Here is a 26,783-nt window from a genome sequence, read left to right on the forward strand (position 1 = left end):
CCTATGGTCTCCCTGTCCTGGATGCAATTTCTGATGGACCTGGTGACCCCACACACTTTTCACTGACATCGCACCTCATCCCTGTCCGTCCTGTCCCTGTCCCTCCCCATTTCCCTCCTTCGGAGTCAGGCCAGACCCTGAGGGCAAAGGTCGAATGCATTCACAAATGACTGTGGCCTTCAACTTCCCAGGAGGAAACACATCTGGATACACAACCAAAACGGGGAGAAAGGTTCACAAACCATCCCCCTCAGTCCAGCCTAGGTCGGGAACCATCTGGGCTGAGAACCACTTGGCCAGGGACTGGACCCTTGACCTGCTTTGGGCACAACCAAGCTCAGGGGAGGGGAAGGGGAGCTTGAACGGGGGCTAGACTGCTCTATAGATGGTCTCTGGAATCTCTGAGGAGGGCTGGGCATGCCACGGCCAGGCCTCAAGGCTGGGTGAGAAGCAGCCTCAACTTCCTGTCTGGATCCCAAGCTGTGAGAATAGGAAGAACCCCCCAAAGGCTTCTTACCCCATCCATTAGGGGCCAATGTCTGTGCGGGGCTCCCAAGCAGCAGCTACGTGGGGTGGGCAATGGAACCCATTGTAGCTGGGCTACTTTTCCCATATAAAGAAAACGTTTTCAATGAGAGAATGGTCCACGGAGTTTCTCCATGAAAGTTAAAACTGCAGAGCCCCCCCCCATCCCAGATAAGCTTTATAATGAGAATACCAACAGATAGGTAATGGGAAGCTTCTGGCCTAGATGGCGTTTACCTGAGCTCCTAACTTCCTGCAAATTATTTCAGGAGAGAGAAGACACACGCTGGCCCTTAAGCCACAAGAAAGGGTCACCATAAACAGGAGGGGCTAGCAGGTGAGCCCATCGAGGCCTGACCCAAGGCATGCGGGCCTCAGCCTACCCCCAGGGCGCCCCTGATGGGCTCACCACGCTGCAGGCCTGCATCGGTCTTCAGAACCAACTTTCCAGGGCTGCTGTTGTCATAACTACCACCATGACCTTTTCAGGGTTTAAAAAACCAAGAACCACCCAGTGGCCATGGAGAAGGACAGCAACCATAGCAACAGGCCCGTCCTCGGACCCTTCTGGCACAGAACCATTTCTCTGCTGCCCACATTAGCTACTTAGGCTTTCAGAAAGGTTAGAGGGCCTTCCATAAGCACACGGTAGGAGCCCACTGGACTCTTCCCCGCACTGGCAATGAACATGGCATTCTGATTCACGGTGTGCGCTGAGCTCCTCTCCTGCCGCAGCACAGATGTGGCTGAGGGGAAGGCAAGCCAGGCAGAGCGGCTGCCCTTCAGAGCCCCATGCCACTTTGGGACCAGAGCTCTCTCTGCCCTTCTGCTCCTGCTGGCAGATCTCCTGAACTGAGTGGAGGCCTTGACTCTGATGTCAATGACCCCCCACCCCCAACTAAAGATGCCTGGTTGATGAAGGGGTGGGGCCCACATGGAGAGAGAGGAAGCTCAGTCCTGGGAGTAACCCCTGAGCCTAAGTGCTCCTGGGGCTCAATGATGGCCCAGGGGCAGTCACAGCATACCAGACCGGATGTGATTCTGGGGCATCTCACACACAGATCTCGAGCCGCGCCCCCAACCCCGGTCTCCCTTCAGTTCATTCCAGGACGGGCAGAGTGGGATAGGGGTCACACCACACCTGAGCCCTGCTCTGGGCCCGCCAAGCCATGACTCACATCACAAGTGAACAGAGCCCGATTCACCTCCCAAGTGAGAGGCCCGGGGGAACAGTAAGTCCCTGTGGCCACACAACCTGAAACCAGGGTTTCTGTGAGCCAGCACGGGCATCGGAACCAACGGCCCCACTTAGCCCCGGCTCAGGCCCAGACACAATAGGAGACCCAGTTTTCCAGCACGACTGTAATTTCAGAAGGAGGCTTTGTGTGGGCCTTATTAGCTAAGCCACCAGAAAAGCCTTGGGGCTGGAGTCAGGGTGTCCGGCTGCTGCTGGGTGTTGGCAAGAAATGCACTTTGAGGAAATGGCAGAAAAACATCAGAATGTACAAGAAAAGTAGACTGTGACATCAACCAGTAGCAACAGGCAAGGAGGGCAGGGTGAGCCAAGGAGGGGCTTTGCGGTCAGGCCCATCCGGGTTCAAATCCTGGCTGGGGCCACTCTGGCTGCGGGACTTTGGGCCACCCACTTAGCCTCTTTGAGTCCCAGCTGAGGACAATCGTGTTGGACTCCCAGGGTGGAGAAAAAAGGGAAGGTGCCCGGGTCGGTGCCAAGCGCCAAGGAATGGGACTCTCATGACTTTTCACGCACATGGAAGCTTAATTACACGGTCTCATTAAAAAATTAACAAACACGTGTGGGGGACTGTGGCTTTCTAAGCCACATTCATCCGGGACCCGGTTAGACCCACGCAGTGACCCCGTCTCCTATTCTTAACATTTCCCTTTAGTTCCTTTAAAACCGAAGTCTTGCTCGTACTGGAATGGAACCGGTGCCCCGATGTTCCGTTCTGCTCTCCTTTTTAATCTCCCCTACCCCTAGGAACCTTTAGCATAACAATTCTGGGACCGTTTTCTATTAATATCAATTTCCAGATTACAGTGATATGATGTCTGTTTCTTAATTTAATTAGGTGATTCCTGTTATTAGTTCCTCCATGTTCATTATTTTTCATTTAGCCTATTTTAACGCACCATAGGAAAGTGAGATTCTGGCTGGAGACCCCTGGGGTGTCTTCTGCAGGGATGAGGGGAGTGTTTGAGGCCTGAATCAGAGAAACAGATGCTGGGGAACTGCGGGCCAGGTGTGCCACTGAGAATGGCCCTGTTGCAGTGAGAGAGGGTGGGGACAGGGAAACTCCTGCTGTAGAGACAGGGCCCATAGAGCCTCCCAGGGAGGGCAGAAGGAGGGTCCTTCAGGAACCCCACCCCCCAAAAGAAGACTCCAGCCAGCACCCCAGAGTCCACCAAACCAGTGGGCTCCAGGTGCCCACACTTGAGGGATATGTGTTCGGACACTGCCCTGCCCTTTCTGGCACCTTTTGCCTGACTACCACGTGAGGGATCCGTCTTCATCCCTATTGCCCTCAGCACTTCCAGGGGGCAGCCTTCACCCCAGAGTCTAAGTCAGCACTACTCCAGAATGAGCACAGAATGCGGTGTGAGTGGTGCCCCCTGAAATACACAGACTCTGCCTCCATGCGCCCACCCCGTCAAGGAGGGCTTGGCCATCACACCCCTGGGCTTCTGGCCACGTGGGTTTCTAATCTTGCAATGGCTGAGCCCACGGGTTTCCTTCTTTCTGCCAGCACAGTGATGACTGGGAGGCCCCAGCTCATTACCACCCTGTGGCCCCAGAAGGAACCCCTCAGAGCCGCTCTGGAGTTTACAAGGATGAAGGGGGGGTGCGCCAAGAAGCCCCCAAGGGCCACACTTGTAAGGAAACCATACAAGGATCCTGCCCCATGGCCCTGACTTTGAGCCCGGTGCCTTCTGTGATGAGGAGAGTGCTCTCCAAAGACTAGGAGGAAACTCAGCAGGTGCTTTCCTTTGCTGTGGTCACAGAAAAGCAAGGTGCGGGAGAGTGAGGCGGCCCTCACGAGCCCTCGGCACTGTTTGGCGAGACAGTCTGAACACGCTTGCAGGTGTGTTGTTCAGAAACACCGGGTTCTGGGAGTCCCAGCCCTGCTGATTCCGCAATGATATATTGCCAGCTACTTAACAGGATGGATCACTGCAATTACATGTCACTTCTGATATTCACAGTCACAACAAGGATGTGTCAGCCTCGCAAGGTTTGTAGAAAATATATATGGCGCTCTGCAATGCTGGTGGGAACTGGTCTCGGGAAACAGACTCAGGAGAACTCCAATAAAACCCACTTGCCCGGGGAAAGCAGATGGCTCCACAGAAATGGGGGCTGGGGGAGCGGGGAGTCTGGTTCCCCTGGCCCAGAAAGAGTGTGAGCACGCATGCCCTGGTGCCGGTTGGCTGTCCCTGCCCTGGGGCCAGCAGGGGGAAGAGGAGGGTCGGCCACCACGCTTCTGCTCACACCATCAACCTCACATAAGTGAGCTATGAATCGCTGCTCGGCAGTCACGCCTGCTGCCTCGGCCCACCCGGCCCACTCTGGCCTGGCCGTGCTCTTAGGGCTCCAAGGGGACATCCCTGGGCCAAGAGTTGCTGAAGAAACAAGACACACGAGCCAAGTGTGGGCTCAGTACTGGCTCAGGCAGGGCTATGTGTCCCCGGTAACCATGGGACCAGGAGTGAGGGCCACACTTTCACCGGCCAGCACATCCCTGCCTCCAGGGGACGGAAGCAGGAGCCCTCGACAGCAGTTCTCGGCCCCTGGGCAGTGGAATTCTGGCTCTGCGGATTTGCAGCTGGGAGAGACTAGGGCAAGCACACTGCAGAGAGACCCCAAGCTCCAAGCGGGTCTCACCCAAACCTACTTCACTGCTTTCATGGTAGGTCTATACCCGGTGGCCTCTTGGGCACTACAGAAGACAAACATGCCACCCACAGCTCCCCTTCTCCAGGCAGCCCTCCGGGCTCCTCCAGCTAGGAAGGACTTTGCCCTCAGGCATAGGACATGGAAGAAGTGAATGTGAGGCCTGAGAGCAGAGAGGCGGGAGGGGGAGGGGGAGGGGCTTTCTGTGTCTCCTGCTTGTTCCTGTGAGTCTGTGAGTCTGTGAGTCTGGAGTTCAGGGTGGAGGACTGACAGAGCAGCTCTGCCCAGCAACTCAGATGCCACCTGCCTAAAATAGAACACGTGGTCTCCAGCCCCCTCCCCCAAATCGCTCCCCATCTGGCGTGTCTGCCTCAGTGAGTGGTAGACCCGTCCCAATCTGTCAGAGCCAGCAGCCCTACTCACCCTCATCACCGTCCCACTCTGTGTTGCTGACTCTGCCCCAATCCCCTGAATCCACGCTCTCCGGGCTCCGCCTCCCCAGGTCCTGCCTTCTCTCCTGCATTGCTCTGAACCTCCCCACTGGGTTCCTTGTGCTCTTGTCACCTCCTGTGCTCCTGATCACAGCTCCAGATGTGAGCCTTCTAACAGCCACCCCCACCTCAGGAGCTCCCCTCGCCCTGTAGTGAAGGCTCGCTCCTCTGAGAGGCTCCAAGGGAGGGCTTGTGGGCCCCAGGACTGGCTGTGTCTGCAGCAGGAGTCTAGAGCCCCAGGTCACACTGTGGCCCCTGATCCACTGGGAGTTCCTCCCACTCCAAACTGCAACACACCTCCAAATCTTGATCCAGGCTCTCTCTGCCCGGGCCCTGCTCTGAGGCCCGGGGAGGCAACGTGGAGCATCACCGTTGTTAGGAGGGAAGCAGGTGCATGTGGACAGTCTGCTGCCCAAGGACAAATCCCAGTTCCGAAACCCAACACTGTGTGGTCTCGGGCATGGCTCTTAACCTCTCTGATCTCAATAGTCTCATCTGTCAGGTGGCGTAAGAGTGCTTAACTCATGGGTTTAAAGGCATTCAGTGAGTACTAAATACCTGTAAAGTGCCGGGTACAGTGCCCAGCATGCAGCGAATAACACATTAAGAACAGTGCTGCTGTGTGCCCACCGGGCGGCTGTCCAGCACTTTGTAAACAGGAATAATCAGTTGTTCACAGAATTGTATGTACTGGGGCACCTCAGTGGTGCAGCTGGTTAAGTGTCTGAGTCTTGATTTTGGCTCAGGTCACGATCTCAGGGTTGTGAGATCGAGGCCCATATAGGGCTCCATGCTCAGTAAGGAGTCTGCTTCTCTCTCTCTCTCCGGCTCTCAAATAAATAAATAAATCTTTAAAAAAACAAAACAAAACAAAAACACAAACAAGAATTATATGTATTAAAACATACTAAGTGCTTGGCCTAGGGTCTGGCACATGGTAAAAAGCAGATTATTACCCTCAGCCTTGAATGCCATTGTGCTGTGGAAGGAATGTCCTGGGCAGACTGTTGCTGACGAGGTCACCGGGGGCTGTCCAGTCCCTTTGTCTGCACTAGGGGCCCCTGAACCGCTGCTGTCACTGTGGTTGCCTCTATCCTCGACACCCCAGCATCATCCCCAAACCCAGCTCCACCATTTGCAATTCCATGGCTTCAGGAAAGCTAAGAGCTTACGTCTCTGAAACATGGGGTGTCCCCGCTTTAAGAAAACTCACTCTAGAAAAAAAAAAAAGCAAAGAAGGAAAGAAAAAAGACCTATTTATAGTGCGTTAGCAACATACTCTGTATCATAAGATCATGGTTTTTTATTTGCCAATGAATAAACCAATCAATCCACCATCACTTTGGCTGCATGGGTCACTAACAACGACTCACCTTGACCCATTAAAACAAAATCCATCCCACTTAAAAGAATAAAGGAGGAGGGGCACCTGGGTGGCTCGAAGTTAACCACCTGCCTTGGGCTCAGGTCATGATCCCAGAGTCCTGGGATCAAGCCCTGCATCAGCATTGGGCTCTCGGCTCAGTGGGGAGTCTGTTTCTCCCTCTGCCTGCTGCTCCCCTTGCTTGTGTTCCCTCTCTCACTGTCAAATAAATAAATAAATTCTTAAAAAAAAGAATGAAGGAAGAATGATAAACTCTCAGCGCCGCATTGTGCAGTTGCAGCCCTGAATGAACGGATGGATCCAGGGGCTTCAGCAGTGGCTAACAGGCATCACAAGAGAGAGCCAGGCAGATGTGCACCTCCTCATGGAAGAACATAGAATCACACGTGCATCCCCCAAAAAGAAAAGAAGAGCACCTGGGTGGCTCAGTTGGTTAAGTGTCTGCCTTTAGCTTGGGTCATGAGCCTGGTCCTTGGATAGAGCCCCACATCGGGCTCCCTGCTCAGCGGGGAGTCTGCTTCTCCCTCTCTCTCTGCCTTCCCCTCCACTCCACTCATGCATGCCTGCAGGCACGTTTTCTCTCTAATAAGTAAAATCTCCAAAAAAAAGAAAAGAAAATCTCCCAAACCCGTATCTGATCAAGCTGCTAGATTTGCTTAACTTACAGGAAGTACAAAGAGCACAAAACAATGTTAAAATACACCAAACAGGGCGCCTGGGTGGCTCAGTGGGTTAAAGCCTCTGCCTTCGGCTCAGGTCATGATCTCAGGGTCCTGGGATTGAGCCCCGCATCAGGGTCCCTGCTCAGCGGGGAGCCTGCTTCCTCCAATCTCTCTGCCTGCCTCTCTGCCTGCTTCTGATCTCTGACTGTCAAATAAATAAATAAAATCTTTAAAAAAACACACCAAACACATACGATCGACAAAAACCCCAACAGGGATAAACTCGGCAGGACCTGGGACCAAGTCTCCTTAATAAAAGAGCAAGAGAAAAACAAAGGTGAGGAGAGAATCCTATACATTGAAAGAGATAGAAGACTCGACCACCAACTGCAATGTGTAAGCTTAATCTGGATCCTGGATAAAACAAAGTGGAAATAAGGGTACTGATAATATTTGTGATGCAACTAGAAATTTGAACACTGGATATTGGGCAATATTAAAGAATCGTTGGATGTTTAAAAAAAAGAATTCTTATCTTTTTTTTTAAAGAATTCTTATCTCTTAAATAAAGCAATACATTGTAGTATTTATGGCTGAACTGACATGCTATCTGGTATATGCTTTAAAAGTCAGGAGGAGGAAGGTGCCAGTGGCTGTGAACGTGGGCAGCCCCATGACAGAGCCCGCTGGTACCTGGAGCCCCGGAGCTCGTCTCATCTACTCGGTGTGTGTTCCAAACCCTCCATAATAAAAAGTTCATAAAGAAAGGCCACTTGTAAAATTTCAGTCTGCCCAGCCACACGTCTGGAATCTGTCTTCTGTATCCCCAGGGCTACCAGACCAGGATGTGTTACTCCTGGTTCTGGCCTGTTCTCTGCATCTTGTACATAAGGAAGGAGCAAGCCTAGTCTCCTGGGTCAAGGAGTGAGTTTCCTGAGGCCTCAAAGCCTGGCAATATTGGAGACTGGAAAATAATTGGATACCTGAATTCTCTGTTACAGACGACACACCAAAATCTCATTTTAGGTGAGAGACAAGTTAACCAGCAGCTATTCACATTCCAGAAGGTTTGACTGATTTAAAATATAGCAAACATTTTTTTAAAAAATGGCTTAATTTATAAAAGTTGGCAAGCCCGTAAGATTGCATCTGATGCATGAGTCAGGTGAGGTTTGCTAACTGGTCCCTGAGAAGTTCACATGCTATTAACACCTAATGACTGCCCGAGAGAAAACTGAGAAGCACAAGCAAGGGAAGGCTCCTTCTCCCACTCTCGGGCTTGTTTCTGGATCTTCACCTGCCCACCCTGCCCAGCCTGGTCAAAGCCACCAAGGGTGGCTCCCAGACCTCGAGTTCCCAGGGAAGTTGCTGATGCTATAAAAGCCCGAGTAGCCCGTGCGGAATTTCCCTCTCCAGGCGGCATCCCCGATGGCCTTCCCCAATCTGGATGACAGGGCAGCCTCCTGACTTTGTACCTCCCACCAGCAGAAATCCACAGGGAGAAGGCTTGTCCAGGCCCCTGGGGCCACCCACGCATGCAACTGGATACATACACTTTGTAAGCACTGGTTTCCAACAGATAAATGTAATCAAGGTTTATATGCTCAGAGAAGCCAACAGGATGGGATTGTTTCACTTGAAAGATCAGAAGAAAATTGTAACTAATGTTGTGGAAAATTACTTTGATATTGCTTTCTTGGTACCGAATCACAATTAGGCTGCTGTGAGAAGTACAGGGAAAGAATAAATGAATAGTAACAAATCAACACAAACAGCCTGTGTCAGGAACACTTTGCTCAGGGAAAGTAACATAAGCATTACTTAAAGTTTTATGACTGTGTTTGATGTGATTTACGTAGACCATCAAGGTTGCCCATCCCCGGCCACGTGGCGCAGGTGGTCCGGCTCCATTTACACCATTACAACCACCTGGCTCAAGCCCCAGGTGTGCTCCTTGCACCAGTCAGCCACGCTGCCCCACTGCAAGGAGAAATACGCGCCGAAGCTTCGTGGCACTCCCCATGCCCTGCGGAGGCTCGGAGCTCCTTCCCCACCTCGCCACTCCACCCTGGAAATCCCAGAGGTCCTCCGGGGTCTGGCCCCACGGGTAATGGAGAAGATCCACAGGCGCATGCGCAGGCACAGCTGGCCGGGGGCGCATGCGCAGGGGCAGCCGGCTGGTATGAGGGGCCGAAAGTCACAAAGCGCAAGCGCTCTGCTTTGCCGTGACTGGCATGGCGGGGTGCGGGTCCGGGCCACCAGGCTCCAGCTTTACCCAGGGATATAGCATCTCCCTACAGTGTACCACAGCTGAGTGCATGACCCCTGCCCACACGGACGCCATTCACAGACTCGGGCCTTCTCTCCTAGGCTCATCCCACAGAACGCAGACCCTGAACACAAGGACCCGCTGCCCATGTGTGCTCCGCAACCACACAACACACAGCAACACGGGCACCACAGTTACAGGGGTCACCCTGAGGATACAGTATTCACCCCAAACGACGTTTAAGGGCCCTTGTTCAGCACAGATAACCCTACGCCTAGGGGATCTGATCTCAGCCCGCCTGACAGCCTTACCCTACAGGGCCAGGTTCTGCTGCCACAGGGCCACCAGCGACTCTAAAGCTCACATGGGGCTATAAAGTCCCGAGAGGAGCCAGCTCAGAAGCAGGCAGTATCCTTGCTTCTCCAGAAGCTGGGGAGAACCTAGACCCGCTTCTGACAGCCACTATCCCTGAGGGCCTGGCCCAGGCATGAGTCAGTCCCAGTGACTCACCTGCTGTCTCCTGGGGTCCCACCACCCTGGCTGACTCTTACTGATTCTTGATGAAAGAGTGAACTCATCCGCCTCCCCGCCTGGGGCAGCTGCCAGGCCTCATTCTAGCCTCCTGGTGCTCCTTCTGACTTTCCATCTGATGCCTACAGGACTTCAGTCTATGCAAAGGATGGCTGAGCCAGCCAGAGGTGAGGGCAGAGCTGGGGAGGGGGCTGTAGGCCCGAGTACCTGGGCCCCCCTCCCTGAGGGCCAGGTGCCCTATGCAGGGCCCTGCTCTTCTGCAGACTGGTGCAGGAATTTCTCTGCCAAAGCCCACAGCCTCTACTCGTCTTCCATATTGTCCGTGTCCTGGAGCACACGGGTATCTTCACAGACTTCCCCACTAAAGGTCCCAGGCCCACCACTGAGAGATGAGTGGGGGCTGGGTCTCAGCATGAGGCTCCTTGCCTGAGCTCCCCCTCTCCATATTCTGCCTGCCTGAGGCTCCAGAACCATCCCTTCCACTTTCTCTTCCACCTGTCCTCAGCAGATCTCTGCAAGTCAGGAAGGGCGCTCCTCTCCATGGCTCATGAGGGACACGTGGGATGCAGGCAGCAGGCAGATGCCAGGAGGAACAATCTCAGCCTCACAAAGGCAGGAGGTAGCTTGACCCCCTCTGCCCAGGCCAAAGGGCCTGGATTTGAGGAGTCCCAGGGTTGGCAGAGAAGCAGAGTCCCATGGAGGGGCATGAGCTCAAGGAGAAGTCATTCACCCTCTAATATCCCAGACCACATGGGAGAGGCCCCCCAGAGATGGCAGAATCCTCCTTAAGCCTCAACTTCACCAAAGGCAACAAGCGGATGAGAGCCTGGCTATCATTTTAAGAGGAGGGCACAGGCCAGAGACCACAGACTAGAGGCCAGAGGCTGATGCCCGCCAGGAGAAGGTCAGGCCCCCTCCTCTGCCTGCCGGGGCTCTGGGCACAAACTAGGGACCGGGGCAGCCACGGAGGCCTGCCCTTCAGACAGGAAAGCTGGGGCGCGCGGGCAGCAGGGCCCAGCGCAGGGGCTCACCTGGCAGCTGCTGAGGGGCGAGCTCCGTGGGGTCCTGCAGGCTGATGAAGAGAAGGAGGCCTGCGGCTCCGAACAGCAGGATGGATGAGAACATGCAGGCCAGCCGCATGGTTCCGGCTCGTGCGGTCATCCGGGGCTTGCTCCGGGGTCACCTCTCGGGTGTGGGAGGTGCGTTCTTCCTTCATCGTCCACACCATGCATCCATCAGGGCACGGTCTACGGGGCAGACGGGGAGAAAGAGGGTCCATCACCGAGACACAAGACAACTCGTGTGGGCTGAGGCCCCAGTCACTGCCTGCGACCAAGTATGACCCCCGACTCCTCCGTCCTTTACAACTTACTCAGGCATGTCCCTTCCACTTCTCCAAGCCCAAGGAGGCTGAGGGAGGTCTAGTCACCACCTGTGGCTGGGACACCAGCTTCCCAGCAGGGGCTCCTGTATCTGCACCCCCAGAAAAACCAAAGGGGATACTCTCTGGACTCTGCCTGGGGGAGCCCAGGGTGGGGCCCCAGAGACCCACAGCCAGTATCAGCCCCTGCACTGTCCAGGCACTCTGAGCTTCCAGAAGAACTGGTGTCCTTATAGGTCCCTATAGGGGGTCTAGGTACAGGCCCAGCAATTTGGGTCCTTGTCCCTTACAAGTGGCCTGGTGGACAGAGAAGCTCTTGGATCTCTCTGCCCTGGCTCCTCTCTGCAGGGTGTTGGGGACAAGTATCCCTCCAGAGCCAGATGCTTTGGGAAGGAGCCTCCCAGGCCCAGAGGCTGTCAGGGACAGAGAATCCCCCACCTGGTGGCTGCTCTCACCAGCCAGGGCTGTGTCTCCCTGACAGATGGGTGGGCTAGCAGAATAGAGACTCCACCGGCTAGTCAGCTGCGTCACAGGGAACTGAAGCTCTAGCCAGACCAAGCTACTCCCGTTCTTGAGGCACTCGGGCCTGGAGCTGAGGCAGCCAGACCCACATTTGACAGATCCCAGGCTCAGAGGCAGGTGACAACCTCCCTTGTGTTCCTGCCGATGGGCACCCGTCACCACCGACCCAGAGCGTGCCCAGGTGACTTGCCCCTTACCCCAGTTCCTCCTGAAGGGCAGAGCCAGAAATGCCAAACACCCCACATACCAACGAGTGACTCCAACTGGGCCAGGCTGTGGGTCGAGATGGGGGCAGCCCGAGGCCATTTGCTCATAGGAAGGAGGTAAGATCCTGCAGTGGGGTATGACATGGGTGGAGTGGGACAGGTGCTGAAGAGGGATCTGCACAGGAGGTCATGCTGGACGGGCAGGGATTTGAGACCCCCCCCCCTTTTAGAGAAAGGCCGCTCTGTCCCCTTGCTTTCACCCATTCCTACTAGTCTGGGCAGAGACACCATCCTCTCTCTACCCAAAGGCCTTGCGGGAGCTTCCTCCGCCCTGACACAGGACAGCTCTAAAGGAGGCTAAGACGAGGTGGGCAGTTTCTGAGATCACAGGTAGGTGGTTAGATCCCCAGACCAGATGTGCTGCTTGGCACAAGGACTCTTCCCCGCCTGGAGTCTCCTTGGGCACTGTACTGTGGTCAAGGAACCCATTCCTGACCAAGCACCCAGGCATTGGGGGAGGAAGCCCCAGCTCCTGTCCCTCTGTGAACTCATGCTCCTGGGGGAGCATGAGGCAGGAAGTCAGAGGAGTCCTTCCCTCCCCAGCCCAGACAAAAATTCCCAAGGTCTAGACTGTTCTCAGCAAAGCTCTGGGGCTGAGTGTTAAATTGCAGGTTTGGGTTTCTCCCCTCTGCAGTCTCTGTAATTATGTTTTCACTCAGTTAACTTTAATTAACCTGCCCCAGGCCTCTATGCACGAGAACACGTCTGAGCGCAGGGCTCTCTGGGCCGTGCTGAGCAGGTGGTTCCCACGACCTCCCAGCTTTTATGTTCGGGAGGCAGCACCGAGGAGGGCTGTTTTGTCTCTGGAGCCGGCTCAATTTGCCATTGGCCCCGACCTCCTGGCAATGGCCCCCACCCCAAAGAAAGATAGCTGCGCCCGCCATCACCAGGGACACCGTTGCAGGGGGCTTGCAGTGGGTAAAAATAGGCAGCCGCATGTCCCCAAAGGCTCAAACCCTGAAGTCCCTTGTGGGGCTCTGTGGCGTCTCCCTCTGTGGCTGCCCAGGATGGGACTGTCCTGGCGGTGGGGGGTGGGGGGCAGTGCCTGGCTCAACGTCCTGCAAAGACACAAACGCAGTGGTGCAGGTCCCAGGCCCCTCTGAAGGACAAGGTCACTCTCAACACTGTGTCCTTCAGTCTCCCAGTGACAGGCCCTTTGTGCAGGGCCAGCCTCGAGGTCTGGGGGAAGGGGGGGGCAGAGGGCCTCCTGTCCCAAAGCAGTGGGCTTAACCCCCCTCTGGTTAACCCCCATGGAAAGGAGTCAGAAGAGTGGGAAAGTGTCACACACATGGATTCGACAGGGACAAGACCCTCAGATAGGGAGCAGGGGAGGCAGCTCAAGGCCCTTCCAGATCAGATGCAAGGGCTCTAACAGACATACACACACGTATGCACACACAGCACGCACGCACACACCATCGACAGTCCCCAGCAAGGCCACAAGCTGTAAAGAAAGTACCACAAAGCCCTGATGTGTGGGGCTGGGGTGGTCGCATGCTGCCTGCAGCCTCACGGGCCTCCTGGGTCAGACACGAGGCCAGGAGGTCCATCTGACCTAGGGTGAGGGATAGAGAGAGGAAGGTAGAAAGGAAGGGAAAGAGAGTGGCCAGTTTATGGCTGGGGCCCACTGCTGCCCAGTAAAACAGCTAATAAAGTGCCACCCGATCTTGGTGCAAAGGCTCTAGTGGATGGGAAAAAAGCAGGTTGTCGGGGGTGGCTCAGAAGAACATGCTATCATCACTGCATTGTTTGCAGGAGCTGGCAAGGCCAAAGTGGCTCTGGAAGGATTGGTCAGTCCCCTCCCACTCCCAGTCACTGCCCCACTGTCACAGTCCAAGCCAATACAGACTTCCCCCATTCTGCAGCTGCGACCTGTCCTCGCTTGTTTCTGAACCGACCCCCAACCCCCAACACAGAGCCAGCCTCCAGCAGCCCACGTGCCTGGGAACCAGGATGAGGACCACATCCCTGGCCCCCAATCTGGGGGGCGAGGGTTAGGGGGAGAAAATCAGCCCTAGGACCTGCACCTTCACCACAGCGGAAGCATCAACCATTCAAGTGTCTGGTCTCAGAGACCCAACCTTTTGTTGACGTCCAGGAGAATACAGCACCCTCTCTGTTCTCCATGCCCAGGGAAGCTGGCATTAGAGGCAGGCGTGGCTCTCCCTGAACCCTCCCTAAGCATCAGACTCCAGCATTCCCCTCAGACGCCTTCCTCTCAGTGTTTAGTTCTCACTGCAGACCATCTAATCAGCCAACTCCCTGCTATGTGCAAATGGAATCAAAAGGTTAACATGCCTCCCCTCCTGGGTAACTGGTTTGCAGGCTGGCTGGGTCTTCACCGCCCCAGGAGGGGGCCAACATCATAGAACCCATAGGAACCTCCTTCCTTTAAAGGTGGAGGGTGGATAGGCGATCACCCGACCCTCCAGGGAGTGTGTGTATCTGATCCTCTATTGTTCCCACGAGGGTCCTTGTCTTCAAAGTCACATGTTATTTTCAAGGCTACGGGGAGATGCTGGTCCAAGGCTGCTTGTCTCCTGGGAGTTGGGCTGCTGTAGGGGGAGTGGCCTCCGTGATCTGTCACAGGCCGGGGCCAGGCTGCCCAGGGCCCCGTAGACATACTCACAGTCCTCCACTCCCACCTGGGACTGTTACAGCCTTACAGTGCGCAGCATCCCACTCGGCTCCCCTGACAAGTCCCCCCCACCCCCCACCTCCCTGCCTCTCTTCCAGGACCAACAGACAATAAGAAAATTCAAGTAACTGAGGGCAGAGTGAGGAGGAGTAAGGCAAGAAAAATAAACGGCCCACTTGTCCTGTCCTCACAATCCCTAGATTTCCCAGTGGCGTGCTCTCCCTGAGGCCTGAATGGCATCACCAATTTTTACTGTAAGGAAAAAAAAATGCAATTAATTTTGCAAACACCTCCTGGGACACAGGTCAGGGCCAAGGATTCCTCCCATTTCCTTATTTATCCGATTTAAAAATTTGTCTCGGGAAAATTCACTTTAGGGCACAAGCAAGGACTTGGGAATTCAGCCAAAACGCACGCACCTCCAGTGGCGACAGGCCGGCAGGCGATGGACGGATGGCTCCAAGGACACGCTTGGCTGCGGCTGCTCCAAGGCCTGGATGCTTTCCCCCAGTCACCCAGAGGAACCCCTCGGGCTGTGAGGACCCACTCCAGTGCCCCACTGGAGGCAGCCGGAGGCGTCCGGCCCTGTGCTCCTGGGAGCACCCACTTGGTGTGTGGACCCTGGGCCCCAGAAAGTTCTCTGTCCAGTCAGTCTCCTCCGTGCACGGGCAGGAGCGAACAATGACGTCCCTCCCGGCTGAGGGCTCCAGGAGGAGCTGCTCATCGGGAGAGAGGCTGCTATGGCAACTTGAGGAGAATGGAGCCAGGCACTGCCGTCACCTTGAATCCGGCACCAAGCATTCCACCGCGGGCAGAGGAGGCTGAACCTCCGCTCCGCCCCTGACAAGCCTCCTGCGATGGGGCTGACCTCCCGCCTTCCCTGCTCAGCCTCCTGGCCTCAGGAACTCATTTGCTCCTCACTGAAACGGAGCACACAGCCCAGTCCCCCGAGAACGCCACCTCCATCTGTTTTGTCAGACAAGTTCTTCCGTGTGTGTGGCTCCTGCTTGCTTCTGAGATGGGGTTCTTCTTGATTTCAGCTCATTAAAATCCTGCAGCTAATTAAAACCTAACAGCAGCAGCGGCAGCAGCAAACTCTGGGATGAGTCCCTCTAGTTTTTATGCGTAGGCATAAAGTTGCAATGCCCAGCAAGGGTGACGAATGACTACAAGACAGACAGAGGCGGGGTTGTGCAGTCCTGCCCTGCCAGATGCAAGAGGGCGCTGACCTGGGTCCTGAAATGAGCAGAGCCTAGCCTCAGCACACCCAGCTCGCATGGGTGCTCCCCTCTCCTGGGGAAGGCAGTTCACCTGCCCTACTCCTCTGAATTATAAGGCAGGGATTCCCTCCAATTCCCCATACTTTCTGCTGGGTGGGAGAAAGGGAGCCCTAAGGCAGAGGTAAAGGCACAAATCAGGCTCAAACAGCCCCAAAGCCTTGACCCCACGAATCGACTAGGTTACAGCCCAGCTTTCCACCACTGCTTACACACACAGGCAGAGGGGAAGCCTGCAAACACACAGTTGCAGCGAGGGATCTCTGAGAGCCTGGCCAAGGAGTCACAAGCTATGATGTCCTGATTGCTTTCAGGGGAAGGACTACACCGTGGATACCATCTCTGCCCAAGACTTCACTTTTAGGGCATTTTATGAGGTAGGCTAGAGGACAGTTATTCTGCAGGTAAAGAAACCGAGTCCCACCCTGGCAGAATCTGGGATGCAGATTCAGCAACCCCAATCCCATAAGCATGTGTTACCTCGATAACAGCCCTTCTCTCACCATGCGGAGAGTGTTCACACACCTGTCTCAAACTCGTGGAGCCCCGAGAGCAGTGTCACACCCTCTCCACACCTTCATATACCCAGCACTTAGCACAGTGTCTGGCACAAGGCAGGTGATCAACTTAACCTGTGTTGTATGTGGTGTGAGCATATCTAGGCCATCTGCAGAGAGGTACTCCACAGACCTGGTATTTCTAAAAGGTTATGCTTTCTCAGGGAGCTGTGGGTTTATTTTGATCAGGTCTGGGTTAGAATTAGGTCCAAAGAGGAGCTCAGTCCTGTGAGAAAAGAGGAGGTGAGGAAGTGGGGTCCATTAGAGATCCTGATGGAACCTGGCAGCTCCCACATACCCAACGCACACTCACCGCAAGGATGCCTCTTTTATATCCTCATTTTGGTAAGGCAGAGTTCAAATCATGGGGCTTAAAGACCAATACACTCATGGAGGTAAATGTGGAATCTATTCATATATATATATATATATATATATATATATATATATATATGTATGTATTAATATACATAAGTACAAATATACAAGTCATTTAGATGCCATAAAATGGATTATGCTAGGAAACTCCTACGCAAAACTGAAGTTTTAATGTGTTGATCCAAAGTCAATGAGGAAAGTGGGGGAAGACAGTGGAGAGGGACAATCCTAAGTTCACCTCCACCTGGGGACATACTGAAGCATCAACTACATGTGTGACAGCTCACTCTGAAAACAACCTGAAGCCTAGCCAAACATCTTCCTGAGCTAAAGACATCAAGAGAAGGCCATATTGAGAAGTGTACGAGGGTCAGAGACAAAGTCGGGAACCAAACCCCCGGCGTGGCAATCCACAAGCAGGAGGGACATCACAGGTGTGGAGGAGTGAAGAGGAATAGCCCACATCAGGCATCCCTGGCCCTGAGGACCTGCACAGAGAAGATGAGCCCCCATGATGTCTGGCTTTGAAAATCAGCCCGATTTACCTTTGGAAGAGTTGGAGGTTTATAGGAAACCTATTCTCCAGTCTTAAAGGGCCAGTGCACTCTATCACTGGGCCCGAGAGCCAGCAACAGAAGCAGCAATTTAAAAAGCATCGGGGGGGGGGGGGCCTGGGTGGCTCAGTGGGTTAAGCCGCTGCCTTCGGCTCGGGTCATGATCTCAGGGTCCTGGGATCGAGTCCCGCATCGGGCTCTCTGCTTAGCAGGGAGCCTGCTTCCTTCTCTCTCTCTCTCTGCCTGCCTCTCAGTGTACTTGTGATTTCTCTCTGTCAAATAAATAAATAAAATCTTTAAAAAAAAAAAAGCATCAGGGGTATACATGAAGGGGATTTATGGACTGACTAATTCTAGGGTATGTGTTGAAGGGTTAGGGATCTGTGAGAGTTTTCTCCAGGAATGGGAAGTCCTGGTAGGTGCTATTTCTCTTGCCTGCCTTTTGTCTTGGCCAGATGCTTGAGGTAGCCAGTTCTGACACTCTCCATCTAACTTGCCCTGCCCCAGAATTCTTCTGAAGACTAGCCCCACCCCCCACCAAACCAACCTACCAGCAGGCACCTCTCCAAAGTGGCTCCCACAATGAGCAGCCCCAGCTGGGACCGATGCCCTGCCAGAGTGACTATCAGTGCCCACACCCAACAGGTAGCTCTATTCAGAAATGGCACATCTCCAGAACAAATCCTGACCAAGGGAGTGAGGGAATGAGCCCTACCAACTAGCACATGACCCTTTTATCCAATAGCATGTGAGTCAAGCCCCGCCCACCAGACAAGTTAGGCTGAAAACTGGCTCCATCCACCAGTGCACCCTCAGCACTCAGCCCAGTCCTAACTAGAGGGTGCTTCCAGCCCACATAGAGGAGCACCACATATATACATACAGAACAACTGCAGACTCAGACAAAGTAAGGAGGCAGAGGTATAGAATTCAAACACAAGAACAAGACAAAACCCTAGAATACAAGCTAAACAAAACACAGATAAGGAATCTATCTGATAAAGAATTCAAATTAATGGTTATAGATACTCACCAGACTTGAGAGGAGACTGGAAGAACTCAATAAGAACTTCAACAAAGAGATAGAAAGTATTTAAAAAGAACCAGTCAGAGCTGAAGAACACAATAAGTGAAATGAAAAATACGCCAGAAAAATCAACAGATTAGAGAATGCAAAGAACAGATCAATGATCTGGAAGTCAGGGTAGTAAAAAACAACTAGACTGAAATAAGAAAAAAGGTTTTTTAAAAATGAAAATAAGTTAAGGGACTTCTGTGACAACATCAAGCAAAATAACATTCACATTACAGGAGTCTCAGATGGAGAAAAGAGAGAGAAAAGGAGATAGAAATCTTATTTGAAGAAATAATAACTGAAAACTTCCCTAACCTGGGGAAGGAAAGAGATATCCAGATCCAGGAATCCCAGAGAGCTCCAAACAAGATGAACCCAAGGGGGTCCACATCAAGACACACAATAATTACAATTATTGTAATTATTGCAAAGTATAGCAAAAACTAAAGATAAAGAGAGAATTTTAAAAGCAACAGGAGAAAAACAGTTACATACTTGGGAAACCCCATAAGGCTACAGCTGATTTTTCAGCAGAAACTTTGCAGGCCAGCAGAAAACAGCCTGAAGAATTTAAAGTACTGAAAGGAAGAAACCTATAACCAAGAATACTCTACCCAGCAATGTTCAGAATTGAAAGAAAGATAAAGTGTTTTCCAGACAAAAGATAAAGGAGTGCATCACCACTAAACTAGACTATAAGAAATGTTAAAGGGAATTCTTCCGGTAAAAGAAAAGACCCATAACTAGAAGTAAGAAAATTATGACAGAAAAAACTTTAACTGATAAAGCAAACATATAGTAAAGGTAGTAGATCAATCACTTAGAAAGCTAGTATGAAGGTTAAAACATAAAAGCAGTAAAATCAATTATATCTAAAAAAGTTAAAAAAGTAATGTAAATTACTTTACATAAAGTAAAAATATGTAAAATATGACATCTTATACATAAAATGTGGAGGGGGAGTAAAAATTTAGTGCTTTTAGGGGCAACTGGGTGGCTCAGTGGTTAAAGCCTCTGCCTTCGGCTCAGGTCATGATCTCAGGGTCCTGGGATCGAGTCCTGCATCGGGCTCTCTGCTCAGCGGGGAGCCTGCCTCCTCCTCCTCTCTCTCTCTGCCTGCCTCTCTGACTACTTGTGATCTGTCTGTCAAATAAAAAAAAAAATTAGTGCTTTTAAAGTGTGTTCAAACCTAAATGACCATTAACTTAATATAAACTGCTATAAACATAGGATGTTACATATGAACCTCATAGTAACCAGAAACCAAAAACCTATCATAGATACACAAAAAATAAAGAGAAAGGATCCCAAGTGTAACACTAAAAGACATTAAACACAAGAGAAGAGAGGAAGAGAAGAAATGAACAGAGAATTACAAAAACAATCACAAACATAATTAACAAATGACAACAAATACATGCTTTTCAATAATTACTTTAAATGTAACTGGGGTAAATGCTGCAATCAAAAGACACAGGGTGACTAAATATACAGAAAAACTAACCCAACTATATGCTTCAAGAGACTCATTCAGATCTAAGACACATAAAGACTAAAACTGAGGGGATGATAAAAAGATAATCCATGCAAGTGGAAGAAAAAAAAAAGTGAGGATAGCAAGCAATCAAAGACTGTAGCAAGAGGAAAAAGAAGGACATTGTATAATGATAAAAGGATTACTCCCACAAGAGGATATAATTGTAAATATCTGTGCACGTAACATAGGAGCATCTAAATATATAAAGCAAATATTAACAGACATAAAGAGAGAAATTGAGAGTACTCCAATAATAGTAGGGGATTTTAACACCCCATTTACATCAATGGATAGATCATCTAGACAGAAAATCAATAAGGAAACAGCAGTTTTGAATGACACATTACACCAGATGGGCTTAACAGATATATACAGAACATTTCATCTAAAAACAGCAGAATATACATTCTTTTCAAGTGCACATAAAACATTTTTCAGGATAGATCATATGTTAGGCCACAAAACAAGTCTCAATAAATTTATGATTGAAATCATATCAAGCATCTTTTCCAACTACAATGGTGTAAAACTAAAAATCAATTATAAGAAAAAACTGGAAAAAACACAGATGTGTAGAAGCCAAGGAACACATTACTAAGTCACTGGTAGATCAAAGAGGAAATCAAAGAGGAAACAAAAAAAATACATGGAGACAAAGGAAAATGAAAACAGAATGGTTCAAAATCTCTGGGACAACACCAAAAGCAGTTCTAAGAGGGAAGTTTATGGGGTGCCTGGGTGGCTTAGTGGGTTAAAGCCTTTGCTTTCAACTCAGGTCATGATATCAGCATCCTGGGATGGAGCCCTGTATTGGGTTCTCTGCTCAGCAGGGAGCCTGCTTCCCTTCCTCTCTCTCTGCCTGCCTCTCTGCCTACTTGTGGTCTCTGTCTGTCAAATAAATAAAATCTTTAAAAAAGAAAGAAAAAAAAGAAGGAAGCTTATAATGATATGGGCCTACCTCCAAAAGCAAGAAGAATCTCAAATAATCTAACCTTATACCTAAAGGAGCTCGAAAAAGAACAAAAAAGGCACAACGTTGGTAGAAGGAAGGAAATAATAAAGACAGAGCAGTAATAAGTGAAATAGGGACCAACGAACAAACAAACAAACCATATAGAAGATCAATGAAACGATTAGCTGGTTCTTTGAAAAGATAGAATTAATAAACATTTAGCTTTTTCATCAAGAAAAAGAGAGGACTAACATACATAAAATAAAAAACAAAAGAGAAGTTACAACCAAGAGCACAGAAATACAAAGGATTATAAGGGACTACTAAAAAAAAAAAAAAGTCAACAAATTGGACAACTTAGAACAGATGGATAGACTGTTAAACACATACAATCTTTCACAACTGAATCAGGAAGAACTATGAAATTTGAACGAATTACTAGTAGTGAAATTAAATGAGTAATCAAAAAACTCCCAAAAAGCAAAAGTCCAGACCCAGATGGCTTTTTTTTTTAAGATTTTATTTATTTATTTGACAGAGATCACAAGTAGGCAGAGAAGCAGGCAGAGAGAGTGAGAGGGAAGCAGGCTCCCCGCTGAGCAGAGAGCCTGATGCGGGACTTGATCCCAGGACCCTGAGATCACAACCCAAGCCGAAGGCAGCGGCTTAACCCACTGAGCCACCCAGGTGCCCCCAGAACCAGATGGCTTTACAGGTAAATTTTTACCAAACAATTAAGGAAGAGGTAATACCTATCCTTCTCAAACTATTCCCAAAAATAGAAGAGGAAGAAATGTTTCCAAATTAATTCTATAAGGACAACATTACCCTAATACCCGAGCCAGATATAGCCATGACAAAAAAACAAAATAACAGACCAATATCCCTGATGAACACAGATGCAAAACTCCCCAAACAAAATATTAGCAAACTGAATTTGAAACTGCATGAAAAGCATCATTCAGCATATCAAGTGAGATTTATTCCAGGGATGCAGGATAGTTGTTTAGCACTCACAAAACAACACAAATACACAACATACACAAAATGAAAGATAAAGTCAAATGATCATCTCAGTAGACGCAGAAAAAGCATTTGACAAAATTCAGCATTCACTCATGATAAACTCTCAACAGAGGGTGTATAGAGAGAACATACCTCAACATAATAAAGGTCATATATGACAAACCCACAGTTAACATCATACTCAATGATGAAAAGCCAAAAGCTTTTCCTCTAAAACTAGGAATAAGACAAAGAGACTCCTCTCACCACTTTTATTCAACATAGTATTGGAAGTCCAAGCCATAGCAATTTGACAAGAAAAAGAAATAGAAAGCTTCCAAATTGTTGAGGAAGAAACAAAATGTCACTATTAGCAACTGATATGTAGACAATACTATATAGAGAAGTATACATATATAACCCTAAAGATTCCACCAAAAAACTATTAGATCTAATAAAGGAATTCAGTGCAGTTATAGGATGTGAAATCAAGATACAGAAATGTTGCATTTCTATACACTAGTAACTCACAAGTAACTCACAGAAATGAAATTAAGAAAACAATCCCATTTATAATTGTATCAAAAAGAACAGGATATCTTCAAATAGATTCAGCCAAGGAGGTAAAGACTTATATTCTGAAAACTGTAAAACATTGATGAAAGAAACTGACAATGATTAATAGGAAGATACACCATAGTTATGGATTGGAAGAATTAAAATATTTAAAATGTCCATACGACCCAAAGCAATTTACAGATGCAATGCAATCCCTCTCAAAATGCCAATATTATTTTTACAGAACTGCAAAAAATAATCCTAAAATTTATATGGAACCACAAAAGACCCCAAACAGCCAAAGCATCCTGAGAAAGAACAACGCAGGAAGTATCACAATCCCAGATTTCAAACTATACTACAAAGCTACAGTAATCAAAACAGGATGGTTCTGGCACATAGACACATAGATCAACAGAACAAAATAGAGAGCCCAGAAATAAATTCACAATTATATAGTCAATTGATCTTCAACAAAAAAAGGCAAAAATTAACAGCAGGAAAAAGACAGTCCCTTCAATAAATAGCGTTGGGGCAAATGGAGAGCTACATGCAAAAGAATTAAACTGGACCACTTTCACCATACACAAAAATAAATGCAAAATGGGTTAAAGACCTAAATGTAAGGCCTAAAGCCATAAAAATCCTAAAAGAAAACATAAGCAGTAAATTCTCAGGCATTGGCCTGAGCAATATCTTTCTTTTTTCTTTTAAGTATTTTATTTATTTCTTTGATAGAGAGAGAGTGCAAGAGAGCATGAGCAAGGGGTTGGCAGAGAGAGAGCGAGATGCAGATAACCCAGTGAGCAGAGAACCTGATGTGGGGGCTTGGTCCTATGACCCTGGCACCATGACCTGAGCAGAAGACAGAAGCTTAACCAACTGAGCCACCTAGGCACCCCTTAGCAATATTTTTCTAGATATGTTTTCCCTGGCAAAGGAAACAAATGCAAAAACAAACAATTGGGACTACAGCAAATGAAAAAGCTTTTGTACAGCAAAGGAAACCATCAACAAAATGAAAAGGCAACCTACTGAGTGAGGGAAGATTTTTGCGAATGATATCTGCTCAGCGGTTAATATCTAAAATATATAAAGCTCTCACTCAACTCAGTGCAAAACCTCACAAATAATCTCATTTAAAAATGGTCAGAAGACCTGTATAGACATTTTTCCAAAGAAGACATACAGATGGCCAATAGACCCATGAAAAGATGCCCAATATCACTAATGAGTAGGGAAATGCAAATCAAAACCACAGTGAGATACCACCTCACACCTGTCAGAATGGCTAAAATAAAAAACACAAGAAACAACAAACGCTAGCAAAGAGGTGGAGAAAAAGGAACCCTCAATGCATGGTTGGTGGGAATGTAAATTGGGGCAGCTCCTATTTGAAACAGTATGGAAGTTCCTCAAAAAATTAAAAATAGAAATACTATATGACCTAGCAATTCTGCTTCTTGGTATTTGCCCAAAGAAAATAAAAACAAGTAATTCAAAAAGATAATATGGGGGCACCTGGGTGGCTCAATCGGTTAAAGCCTCTGCCTTTGGCTCAGGTCATGATCTCAGGGTCCTGGGATTGAGCCACATATCGGGCTCTCTGCTCAGTGGGGAGCCTGCTTCCCTTCCTCTCTCTCTCTCTGCTTGCCTCTCTGCTTACTTGTGATCTCTGCCTGTCAAATAAATAAATAAAATCTTTAAAAAAAAAAAAGACTATGTTCACTACAGCATTTTTTTTTTTGCAATAGCCAAGATATGGAAGTAACCCAAGTGTCTGTCCATCAATAGATGAGTGGATAAAGATATTGTATATATATATATATACACACATACCTAAAAGCATACACACACACACACACACACACACACACACACACACACACACAATGCAATGTTATTCATCTATAAAAAAGAATGGGATCTTGCCATTTGCAATAGGGATGGAACAAGAGGGTATTCTGTTAAGTGAAATAATTCAGACTAAGAAAGACAAACACTGTATGATTCCACTTACATGTTCAATCTGAAAACAAAACAAATGAGGCTGCTTTCCCTGCTTGTGATCTCTCTTTCTCTCTGTCAAATAAATAAATAAAGCCCTTAAAAAATAAAAATAAAAACAAAAGAAATGAACACATGAATAAGTCAACAGACACAACACATGCTACAACATGGGTGAGCACGGAGGACACTGTGGTACATGAAACTAGCCAGGCGCAGCGGGACGAACACTGTATGACTCCACGCAGTCCAGTTCAGGGGCAGGATGTAGAATCATGGTTACCAGGGGAGCGGGGAGGGGGCTTCGTTGATTAATGGACACAGAGTTTCAGCTGGGGAAGTTGAAGGAAGTTCTAGAGATGGATGTTGGGGACGATTGCACAGCAATGTGAATGTATTTAATGCCTCTGGACTTAAAATGATTAAAACAGTATATCTTAGGGGTGCAGGGCTGGCTCAGCCAAAAGTGCATGTCATTCTTGATCTTGGAGTCTTGAGCTCAAGCCCCCCATTGAGTGTGCAGATAAATGAATAAATTAACAAAAACTTTAAAAAAAAAAAACAGTAAATTTAATATTATACATATTTTACCACAGTAAAAAAAAAAAAAATCAACAAAAGCAAACTAAAGGTTGAAACTGAGCAGAAACCACCCTCTATCTGTTAGTTTCCCTCACTGCACTGATGATTGCCTGTGGGCCCAGGAGCGGAGCACCGGAGAGGGGTCAACTTCATGCCCAGGACACAGGGGAGCTGCATTTGTGGACCAGGCAGCCTGAACAAAGAAGTCAGATGTCACAAGATGGATACCAGGCTCAGAGTGGGGAGCCCAGGTTCTGGGCCTGGCTGTCCCTCCAAGCTGTGGGATCCTCACAAGTTGATTTCCTAATCTCAGAACCAGCCTGCATCCAAAATATCCACTGAAGATGAATTCTCAAGTTCCTTGCAGCTCTGGTATGAGACAAATGTCCGGAGAGAAAGGTGTTTTTGTGAATTTAATTTGCACAAGGCCACAATCAGGCAGAGCAGGAGGACTTTCAGCCAAGACATCCCTTATGCACACCTGCCACCCATCCCTTGCCACAAATCTGGATCACTGCTGGCCTCCATGGACCAAAGCTGCCAAGCTCTTTCCCTTCAAGACAACTCTGTCCTTGTGGAGGGAACAAAGGACTCTAATCCAAGTGTTAAACTTGAAATTGTGTTCTCAGGTTCTTTCTTTCTTTCTTTCTTTCTTTTTTTTTTTAAGATTTTACTTATTTATTTGACAGACAGAGATCACAAGTAGGCAGAGAGGCAGGCAGAGAGAGAGAGAGGAGGAAGCAGGCTCCCTGCAGAGCAGACAGCCCGATGCGGGGCTTGATCCCAGGACACCAGGACCCTGACCTGAGCCAAAGGCAGAGGCCCTAACCCACTGAGCCACACAGGCACCCCTCTCAGGTTCTTTCTGAGCCACAAAGCCTTGTTTCTCTGAGGCTTGTCTGGGTGAGACGAGTCCCACTTGAGGTCAACCCCTCCCTACATGACCACTGCTCTCTGTCTCAACATCTACACTGAGCCACACTTAGTCACGCCTCAATTTAGGGATGGACTTCATTTCAAGGCAGAAATCCAAACAAGGCTAATGATGGGGATTCCACTGTATCCACAGTCACCTTTGTCATCTAAAAATCCTTAATTAGGGGGAGGAGGCACCTGGGTGGCTCAGCCAGTTAAGCCTCCAACTCCTGGTTTCACCTCAGGTCTTGATCTCATGGTTCGTGGGACTGAGCCCCAGGTCAGGCTCCCTGCTCAGCGGGGAGTCTGCTTGAGATTCTCTCTCTGCCCCTCCTTCCCACTCACGTGCTCTATTTCTCTCAAATACATAAATAAATATCTTCAATTTTTAAAGAATTTAAAAGGGCAGCACGAGGGATCCTCGTGGTGACGGAGATGTCCGTCATCTTGACTGTATCAATGTCAATACCCTCACTGTGATATTATACTATACTATTAACAAGATGTATGGGGTGAGTATAGGAACAGGAAACAGGAAAAAGGGCACATTGAGATTACTCTGTATTATTTCGTACAGCTGTTATGTGAATCTAAAATTATCTCAAAATGAACGGTTTAATTTCTTAAAAATCAAGAACTTAAAAGTAACTGGCCTTTCCGTTCGTGCATAATGGAAGCAAATTCTAATGTTGTGCACGTAAATAATAGATAACCATTTTCATGGATCAGCGCCATCCTTTGTTGTATAAGAAACATTTTAAAGTTAAGGGACTATGCCTTTAATAGGAAAATTTGATGTGTTAGCAA

The 26,783-nt window shown here is 49.1% G+C and overlaps 1 protein-coding gene across 2 annotated transcripts in view; it reads right to left on the minus strand.

Annotated features, from left to right (window-relative positions):
- The window catches only part of CHST8 (carbohydrate sulfotransferase 8), a 128,884-nt gene that overhangs the window by 51,201 nt on the left and 50,900 nt on the right, over positions 1–26,783 (minus strand). The window contains exons 1-2 of one of the 2 annotated variants that reach the window (XM_032326268.1): positions 14,999–15,420; positions 10,804–11,019 (exon numbers count right to left, since the gene is read on the minus strand). In XM_032326268.1, coding sequence (XP_032182159.1) covers positions 10,804–10,933 — 130 coding nt within the window. In that variant the 5' untranslated portion in view covers positions 10,934–11,019; positions 14,999–15,420. Of the gene's footprint in view, positions 1–10,803; positions 11,020–14,998; positions 15,421–26,783 lie in introns of those variants that run through there. The other variant, XM_032326267.1, reaches the window with a different exon arrangement.

This window comes from Mustela erminea, chromosome 19 (genome assembly GCF_009829155.1).
Source record: "Mustela erminea isolate mMusErm1 chromosome 19, mMusErm1.Pri, whole genome shotgun sequence".
NCBI classification, from domain to species: Eukaryota; Metazoa; Chordata; class Mammalia; order Carnivora; family Mustelidae; genus Mustela; species Mustela erminea.